This window comes from Filicampus tigris, chromosome 20, assembly GCF_054856515.1.
Source record: "Filicampus tigris isolate MCC_2025a chromosome 20, RoL_Ftig_1.0, whole genome shotgun sequence".
Lineage (NCBI taxonomy): Eukaryota > Metazoa > Chordata > Actinopteri > Syngnathiformes > Syngnathidae > Filicampus > Filicampus tigris.
Window position 1 is genome coordinate 3,385,026 of NC_141236.1, and position 10,074 is coordinate 3,395,099.

Below are 10,074 nucleotides of genomic sequence, written 5' to 3' on the forward strand. Positions count from 1 at the left end.
TCTGGCTTTCAAAATAACTATTACAGTTAAATTGAAACGACAAAAACTTTGTGGGAAATTAAACGAGAATATTTGTCGGGCTACAAACGAGGGAACTAGCACAATGTTTTATAAAATGTTGCTCTGTATAATTTATCTTAAGTGGCAAAATATTACATACACACTTACTTTGTTTTGTTTATATACTACTGCCCACCCTGTTCTTTAATACGGCCCACCAAGCATTTTACATTATCAATTGTCGCGTGATAGCCTGTTTGTAGCATCAATTCAACAGTTTGTTTTTCTCCGATAGGTTAACATGTATATATTCTTTTTTTTAATTATTATTAATGTATCTTGTTGAATTTGTTATTCTGTTTGCTGTAAATAATAACATACATATGTATATATATATTTGTAAAATAAATAATCGTACATATACAAAGGGTTTACGTGTTAAATGATTTGTAAATCTATTGACTAATTTCTTTATCTATTTCTGTATTAACTTATTCTTTTATTCATGTATTTGTTTATGTATTTTTCTAACCATAATATAAAATGTGAATGCATTATTCAATAGATATTTTACCCGTTGTACATGTACATCTCACTGTGCACTTTTATCTGTCCATTTTTTGTCCTTTTATTTATATACTGTATATATTTTTTTTAATCATACGACGTACTGTGACCATGCTTTTATTTTGAAGAAAATCACCGGAAACCTCTATAAGCAATGACGGTACCGTTAGGATACCGGTCTGATGAGTCACGTGTCTGCATGTCCCAGTTTCATCTGCTGCTGTATAAATAAGAGCAACAATGATGCGAAGCAGCTTCAGACGTCCTGGACCCTGAAGGCACATCATAGGTGAGTAACAGCTGCTTTTATTTTGGCCAACTTGCACCAACGCACCTTGCAAAGTAAACTCTTTGTCTATTTGCACATTAAAATGAGAGCAGCATCAATATGATTATTGGGAGGATCGCACAACAAGCTGTAGTGTTTCATGCATGTTGCATTTTTTTAAACGTTACATTATAACTTGAATGTCTTATCTAATTTGGGTTAGTTTTGAATACTGGTAAGTAGTCGTTTATGATACAGAATTCTGGACCACATGGTTGAACAGATGACTTGTTTGTTTTGCTTATACTCATGGGCGTGACTTCCATCTCTGGATCGGAACAAGTGGATTAAAATAGATGAAGTTATATACAAATGCAGCAGTACCGCTATATAGAATGCACAGGAGAAGCCTAAAATTGCAAAACTGTATGTATAGATAGATAGATAGATAGATAGATGGTGAGAGTTTGAGGGTCACTTCTGGAGGGCGTCCATGATCGAAGTCTAATTGCGGTATAAGCACATGACGCACCAATTGAGTCCTTTGGGTGCGTAATGCCACGGGCGTTTGAAAGGAGGGCACCAGCATTCCATTTGCGAGGTGAATTAAAAGAAAAGGGAGAGATGAATTCCTCTTTAGAGAGAACGAGAAAGAAAGAGAGAAAGAGAGGGAGAGATAGAGAGAGAGAGGGGGAGAGAGAGAGAGCGAGAATGACAATGGCAAATTTCAAAATAAACATTTAAAACCTCCGAAATAAGTAGGTGAACAACTTGTTTGAACATTTTCATACATTCTTCTTATGTTGTGACAGCCTAATAATAATAACAACCATGACAATAATGGAAATACACTCCGAACTACAATAATACCTCTATCTGACAGTGTCAGTGAAATTTAGCATTATTATTTTAGAAGAGAGAATATTTTTGCATATCGAGTCTTTCATTGTGCAAATGTACTGAATGATGATGCCATTAACGTTACAATATCTCAGTATTTGTCTGTAAATTATAAAATTATAGTCGTCATTGACTGGTTTTGGGGTCTTGGGGTGTACTGCCAGTTTTTGCACACTTGACGAAGCTGACTGAACTTTCTGGGCTTTATCTGGATTTGCATTCGGTGAGTTGTGTAACCACCGTCACTGCATACAGCCTTTATTTTAAATCCCGTGGCTCGACCTCGGAATTGTGAATCATCCCCCTTTTCTCTTTGTCAACCGTCTCTGTTTAACTCTCCCACACTTTGGCTGCTTTTGTTGGCATTAACCCCCCCCCCCCCGCCCCCACCACCCACACCCATTTCATCCCCTCTCTGCACCTCTACACTCACCCAGCTTGGATGATTTTTACCTCATTAACAGTGCCTAAAAGGAAGCAATCCTTCCATGCGGTAATGTTATGTCATGAAGCGTCTGGTTGAATTGTGAATAGGAGACTAATCTCATTGTCCAGTTCATGCACAGTGATGGAAATAAATGACGGTCCTACTGATGTTCAGAACCTGTTCACAGCAGTTACAAGAGATGCACAAACATTGTGAAATGCTGAAAAAATCAACACACAAATTCATTCAGAGATTCTCTGCTGGTGGAGACACTATCAAAAACACTGACCTATATTTACAAACAAATCGATTTTTTTTTTTTTTTGCCCAATCAGATTACAGCCTCTATGTGGTGCCATGTGCCTCTAATCCGCCCAGGGCCTACACAATCAGTAGTGCTGGCATACAATCAACCAGTTTTCAAATTTGTACAGTCCACCTAGCTGACCCTGGATAATGTCAGCGTTTTTTCTGTCATCGGATTAGTTGGTCAGAGCAAAGTTTACTTTCCTCTTTTAGATGACTCTTTTATTGTGTCCACGGGAGTGAGGGACACATGTGCAACTGAGACATGAAATCAAACCAAACACATTTTTTTTCAAGAATATGTTCCCAGCAGGCCCACTAGTTGAAACACGGCATTCTGATTAATGTTGCGTTTGCGGAATATGAGTTAAGCAGCAAAATCCACCCGTTTTTAGCCATCTCAGAAGGTGGCCATTTTGTCACTTGCTGTCGACTGAAAATGACATCACAACTGCTCAGGTAACGACCAATCACGGCTTAGCTTCAGAAAACAGGTGAGCCGTGTTTGGTCGTTACCCTGAGCCCTGAGCAGTTGTGATGTCATTTTCAATCGACAGAAGTGACAAAATGGCCGCCCCCAGAGATGGCTAAAAACAGTGGATTGACTCTTATTCCAAAAACGCAATATTTATCAGAATGCCTTGTTTCAACTAGTGGGCTTGCATAGAACATATTCTTGGGAAAAATATGTTTGGGTTGACTTCCCTTAGGAAAAAAATCCAATTGTGGTTACTGTACTCACTAGCCACAGCATTAAGTACACCGGCCCTAATGGGATTCAATAAAAGATTAAGTTAACAATCCGCTCATGATTGTGGTTGCAGTTTTGCAGTAGTACAGAACTGCATTGCATCATACTGAGTGAGAAATGTGTCTAATATTTTGAATCCCTACTGCGATTGTCATTGTTACTTTTAACTCTATTAATCCTCATCTTATTTAATAGAAAAAACATATATACACAAACGTGCACTAATGAAAATTGAGGGGTTTTTTGTAGTGCTGCATCCCATAGTGGTAGTAAATGTTAGCACGTCAGTGCAGTCATAAAAACAGGTTTTTATTCCAAAATTGCGGCATTATTTAGCAGAAAGTCTGTTTCTCTTTTAATATGATTGCGTTGCTATACACAAGGACAGTTCATCAAATCAATCGTCAATCAAACCAAAGACAATTTTCTAACAAATACACCATCGGACTAAAGTGACTTTGTCCACTTCAGGATGTCCCTCTAGTGAAAGGTCACCTTAGTGCGTGTTTGAATAAGTAGAATAAAGGGTCAGCAGAGCAGACCAATTGGACGTCAGCAGAAATGGGTAAACAGAGAAGGAGCTTGCCGCTCATGTTATGCAACGTCCAGCGGAAAGTCACACTTGGGGAAAGTCACACAAAACACTGACCTAAGGTCAGTGTGTGGATACATGATGTCCTGGTGATATAGTTACATTCATTCACACCGCACGCACTCTTTGTGGTGATTGTGCAAAACATCCCAATAGGGGTCGCCAGCAGTGGAAGACAATAACAATAGCATCTATCTATCTTCATGTATAAATGATTGAATTTCTATTTTTGACTTATTTTAACATACTGATTTTTATCATTTTAGTAAAGCTTTACCTTGGAAAGTCCTTTGTATTTATTTATTGTGGAATGGTGAAATAATTGAGTAAAGAGTTAGTCTTTCATCGTCTTGATTTATACAGTATACACCCCAGTGTTTGTGCTAATTAAGGCCATTTGAAGCATATTAAATTTATGGGAGTTAAAACAATCCTTATCAAAGCTATGTACTGGCAAAACAGGCCTCGGGGTATTTGGCCTTGTTGGTCTCAAGGGTGGAATGCAGGACAGTATGAGCCTAACCTTGTAAACCTCATTCTTGGAATAACACTAACACCAGAAAAGGAAATAAATATAATGACAACAGTAATACAGAAAGCCTGAACTAAAAATTGTTGAGGCGGGAACAAATCCAATGTAGTTTCTTTTCTGTCACGCTTGCAGCATATAGAGCCACCTAGTGTCTACAATGCGTTATTACAACAATATTAAACCTCTGACTAGTGCTGGTCAAATGAAGCTTCATTAAGCACCTGTGATATTTTTTGATTCCTCTAGATGGCACTCTTGGTTTGAATATGCAGTGGAAATTGTGATAGTGTTTATCTTTAAACCAAGAGCACCATCTAGAGGTTTAAATAATATCACAAGTGGTTCACGAAGCTTCGTTTTCTCATCGGTCCCTCTGATTCTATCCGATCTAATCTAATGTGTGTTTTTATCATCACAAGCATTTCTCATCATCGCCTGCTGGCCCTGTAAGAGAGTCGGAGAGGATGTTAATGATGATGATGATGAAGCTAAGGAAGGGGTCCAAGTCGCTGACTGCGGTGGCTCTTTTTCTGGCCTCCGCCAACTGCTTGCTCCCTCCCACCAGTGAGAATCTCAAACGTAAGATCCTTTGGCCACGTGTAAAATGAAGTATACTTTTGCTCAAAGAGGGATACCAAAATATATGGTTCCTATTGAAGACAGAAATGCAGTGTTTTTTTTTTCTCTGCAGAGATCTCGCTTGAGGGAGAGAAGTACCTGAATGTACAGATTGAGAATGCCATCAATGGAGTCAAGGAGATGAAGAATATGATGCAGAAATCTTCAGAAGACCACAAGAAGGTTTTGGATGAGCTGGAGAAAACCAAACAGAAGAAAGAGGTATGTATATGGGCAGCTCGCACTCAATTCCACTCGATCGCAATTCTTCATCTTTTCAAGATATTTTGGACAACTCGTCTGTCTTATTAATAGCTAACTAGGTTGCGTGTTGTTGTGTTGTTGCAGGAGGCCATGTTGGCCGCTCAGGAGATGGAGACCAAGCTGCAAGAGCAGGAGGAGGTCTGTAACGAGACCATGAAGGCCCTGTGGGAGGAATGTAAGCCATGCCTCAAGAAAACGTGCGTCAAGTACTACTCCCGCACATGTAGCAGTGGGTCTGGGATGGTGGGCCGCCAGGTGAGACCTTACAAGTAGTGATGGCCAAATGAAGCTTCATGAAGAACTTGTGATATTTTTGGACTCCTCTAGATGGCACTCTTGGTTTAATGATGTAGTGAAAATTTAATAAGTTTCCATTGCAATAGTGTTCACCAAGAGCACCATCTAGAGGAGTGAAAAAAATATCACAAGTGCTTTATTTACCCCATCAGAAATTACAGTCTTATTGTCCAATAATAATAATAATAGATTATGGCACCTACAATCCTGATTATTATAAAAAAAAATTTTTACAATATTGTGAGATTTTGTATACAGTATCGTGAAGGTTTTTTTAAAAAAAATTTTTTATATCGCCAACCTCCCGACAATATTGGGATGATTATCATATTGTGAGGTTCATATCGTGATATCATATCATGACGTCATATTATTTTTAAATAAAGTTACTTTGTTGAATAACAAAAATGGATGAATTCAACATTATCCGTGGTATAATTTTTCCATTTCAGGAGATGGGTTGGCCCATGAATTGTTGACATTCTTAAAAACAATTTTGCATTATTTACGTATCCAAACATGTTAACTGCTCATAAATTGTAGGGGTATATATATATATATATGATAAGATATACATGATATGAATTTTTTTTTTTTTAATAAATGCAGTTCTCTTTCTGGTATATGTTCTAATCTGAATCTAGTGCATGTTTGACTTCTTTTTTTATTTTAGGTCAAAACTCAGAACTGCTGGTTCATTCCCGTGCGTTATGACTAACATAGTGGTCTCGCTTTCGTCATAGTTAGAGGACCTGCTGAACCGAACGTCTCCCTTCTCCATTTGGATCAACGGGGAGAGGATGGACACCCTGGAGCAGGAAGGACAACGTCAGAACAAAGAGTTCAGGGAGTTGGAAGACAAATACTCAGAGATGGCTGACGGCGTGGACGGCATATTTTCGGACAGTATGAAGGTAAGGGAAGGTTTAGCCCTGGGTTGGAGCACAAACGTTTGTGCTTTGATTTTTAAAGTGGACAGAAGGGCCGGGTCTTTCGTAGATGAGGTTTAAAAAAAAAAAAAAAAAAGTTAAGCATATATATGTAAGGTCATTTATTTTAATATGCTAATTAATTCTTTATTCATGATTTAATTGAGTAATTAACCAATTTAATATACTAATATTTAATTGAATAAACTAAAACAAAATTGTATGTATATGTAGATTCTTAAATTTTTTTGCATTTTATTGTCTATAATAAATCAATTAACCAATTATTAAAATGACAATAAAAATATACAAATAAATATTTATATATAATATAAATATATTTATATATATACACATTACATATATTATATTATATATATATTATTTAATTACCGGTAAAAATGAAGAAATACCTGAAAGGTGAGTAAAATCATTATCTTAATAAATATTAATTCTCTTGATTATAATTAATTCATAAAATTAAAACATGTTTTATGCAAATGTAATGTTGATTTTTCTCATGTATTTTATTATTAACTATATGTTTTCAAGGTGGCTGATCACGCGCACCTCAACCCGCCGGTATTCGCCCTGCCTAATTTCTTCCCATCTCGCTGGCGTCGAAGCATTCACTCACTCTTCCACGAGCCCTTCCCCAGTTTCCAGGGTTTGTTCTCCAACATGCTGGGCATCGGCAGGAGGAACCCCTTCGGCTCCTTTGGTTCCATGATGGACTTTGACACAGACGCCCCCACTAATGAGGGTAAGCTGTCGAACAATGACACCGCCGTTGAAAAGCACTACATTGGTGGAAACTTGCCATGTGGAGATTAGCTGGGGAATCGGAAACATTCTGTGGGAATGAATGGAAATAAGAGAAGTATTAAATGTGGGTAAGAATCAACTGGAAAACCGTGTAATATTCAGAAATTGAATCCCATATTCAGCCACAAGCAAACCTGCTTGTGAATTAATACCGGTGTGTATTTGAGAAAACTGAAATGAAATTCCCCAAAGCTGGACATTCCAATTTCCAAAAATCCTTTCACAATTTCTTGATGTGATAGTTTTATGTATCAGCATTTTGAAGGAGCCTGATAATAATTATGTTTTTGCACGGGCTCACAGATGGCAGCGTGAACGAGGACGTGGTCATCACCAAACCTTACGGAGACGGCAGCATGACCTGCAGGGAGATTCGCCGCAACTCGGCCGGCTGCCTCAAATTCCGCGATGAGTGTCAGAAGTGCAAAGAGATTGAACATGTTGGTAAGTCCATTCTTGCATGTAACAATGCGGATGACAGTTTGCCCTGATAAAGAATGTACATCCTTCTTTGAGCCAAAGCATGTTTTACATTCCAAAAATCTCACCACCAAACAAAAATACCTCAAAGTATACTGTATATACATATACTGAAATAATCATACTTTTGTTTCAATTTACTCACAAACGTACCTGCTCAGTGGGAAATAATAATAACATACAATAATATGTTGTATGTACATCGACTAGTCTAAACACAGCATTCTGATTAATATTGTGTTTATGGAATATGAGTGAAGCAGCAAAATACAACCGTTTTTAGCCATCTCAGGGAGCGGCCATTTTGTCACTTTCTGTCGACTGAAAATGACATCACAGTTGCTCAGGGCTCTGCTAATGACCAATCATGGCTCATCTTCAGAAAACAGGTGAGCCGTAATTGGTCGTTACCTGACCCCGAGCAACTGTGATGCTGTTTTCAGTTGACAGAAAGTGACAAAATGGCCACCCCCTGAGATGGATAAAAACAGGTGGATTTTGCTGCATTAACTAATATTCCACAAACGCAATATTAATCAGAATGCATTGTTTAGACAAGTGAAGGCGAATAGAACATATTATACCAGAGATATTTTGGGGGGTTGACTTCCTGTTTACAACAGATAGAAAAATCAGCGGATTATTTTACTGAATATTAAATATTTGTTTTATGTTGTTTAAAAAAATCTGTTGGTTTTTGGGACAATTTTGGTGTTAATGTGTTTTAAAAGTGCTAATACTGATTAAATCAACCGGATGATTAATCTCATGACCCCTATGCACAACACACTAATGGCACAGTACTTGGGATTCACTGGCTTAGGTGGAAGTAATGTTTTAACCAAGTCCAGATCTGTGGTATTTTACATTTAATACAGAGTAACGACTTAAAAATGCTGATAACTACCACCAATTTTTGCAGAGTGCCATAATGACTGTAGTCCGTCTGTTTCCGTCACAGATTGTTCCGGAAAGAAACCCCTGGAAGGTCCCCTGAAGGAGGAACTGGAGAGGGCGCTGGCCATCGCCGAGCGCTTCACTAAGCACTACAACGCTCTCCTAAAGCGCTTCGAAGAGCACATGTTCAACACGTCCTCCGTCATGGACCTGTTCAACAGGCAGTTTGGATGGGTGTCTTCTCTAGCAAACAACACCAACCCCAAGGATGACTTCTTCAAAATCGAAACGGTGCATAAACAGTATTATCTTATGTCTACTTCATTATTTAGTTGAGAGTCAAGTGAAATAGCGCTTTTTTTTTTTTGTTATTGCAGGTGGTCCCAAGGGATCCGGTGGAGAGGCCCGGTGAGGACGCTGAGCAGCCAGACACCAAGGTGTCCGTCAAACTCTTCAAATCGCCACCCATGAACTTGAACGTCCCGGGCGACATCCCCTGGAACGACCCCAAGTTCCCTGAGGTGGTGGCCCAGGAGGCGTTGGACCGCTACAAGGATATCACTGTGTGAGTGAGAAAAATCATTCATACTAATACTGTTGTGGGTTTAAGAAAATATGGACAGCGGAACCTGAGTTTCCGTGGTTAATCCGTTCCGAAAATACCAAATCCCAAAATAAAATGCGTAGAGGACAATTATCATACCGAGAGCTGTTTTTAATATTTTGGCTGACTGAAACAAGCCTAAGCCTCTTTTTTTCTTTTTTTCAGCATTGCCAAATAGAGGATTTGTGCACATTCTGCTTGACCCAAACACCTGAAAGCAACCTGCAGCGACTCACTGATTCCGCAGCAACTCCTCTCAAGCTCCGCTTCTGCAAAGCGACAGTTTAAGCCTCCTACGGTGTATTTACGTCTCCTTGTCCTGCTGGAAGAGAACATATTTAGTAGATGAGTCTCGAGAAAAGGCCCTTTCTGTGCTTGTTTGAGCTGACAACAACCATAAACCCGCCTGACTTTCAAGAGTTATCTTACCGTTTGTTCTCATAACCTCTCAGCACCTGCAGATTAAACTGATCGTTTAGTGCAACTCTTACGATAGACTTGTGTCAATGATTTCAAAGCAATTGTTAAAAGGGTACGGTTGTTTGCATCATTTTTTCTCTCATAGATATGGTCTGACTTTGCTCATTATTGAATCATCAGTCTTGTTGTGGATTGCTCCGAGTCCCTCTAAGATAGATTTTAGTCATAAAGCAATGCATCGAGAAAAATTAAACATTCTCAAAGCCATTTTGTTGTCTTTTTCTACCTCTCTTTGGGTAATAGAAATAAAATATAAACAAGTACCTCTCATTTCCCCCCCAAAAAAATTTGCAAAGGTGATTCCGATTTCCAAAGTGCCCCAAAATTTAAGCAAGCG

The 10,074-nt window shown here is 38.6% G+C and overlaps 1 protein-coding gene across 3 annotated transcripts; it reads left to right on the top strand.

The window, feature by feature from the left end:
* The first annotated feature begins 726 nt into the window (after positions 1-726).
* clu (clusterin) lies at positions 727-9,944 on the top strand. 3 transcript variants are annotated; one of them, XM_086018557.1, is made up of 11 exons: positions 763-856; positions 1,900-1,958; positions 4,763-4,922; positions 5,035-5,183; positions 5,310-5,480; positions 6,266-6,436; positions 7,004-7,214; positions 7,580-7,720; positions 8,718-8,944; positions 9,031-9,218; positions 9,423-9,944. In XM_086018557.1, exons 3-11 carry the CDS (start codon positions 4,808-4,810, stop codon positions 9,433-9,435), a joined length of 1,386 nt encoding a protein of 461 aa, XP_085874683.1. In that variant the 5' UTR covers positions 763-856; positions 1,900-1,958; positions 4,763-4,807; the 3' UTR covers positions 9,436-9,944. The 3 variants fall into 3 exon arrangements, with proteins under 3 accessions (XP_085874681.1, XP_085874684.1, XP_085874683.1); XM_086018555.1 differs by lacking the exon at positions 1,900-1,958 and having other exon boundaries at positions 727-856; XM_086018558.1 differs by lacking the exons at positions 1,900-1,958; positions 9,423-9,944 and having other exon boundaries at positions 727-856; positions 9,031-9,222.
* Positions 9,945-10,074: the final 130 nt, after the last annotated feature.

Bases quoted from the DNA above. Each gene is read 5' to 3' on its own strand.
- clu (XM_086018555.1), top strand. From the start codon at position 4,808: ATGTTAATGATGATGATGATGAAGCTAAGGAAGGGGTCCAAGTCGCTG. The intron at 5,184-5,309 runs GTATGTATATGG...GTGTTGTTGCAG, and splicing joins AAACCAAACAGAAGAAAGAG to GAGGCCATGTTGGCCGCTCA. The intron at 7,215-7,579 runs GTAAGCTGTCGA...ACGGGCTCACAG, and splicing joins AGACGCCCCCACTAATGAGG to ATGGCAGCGTGAACGAGGAC.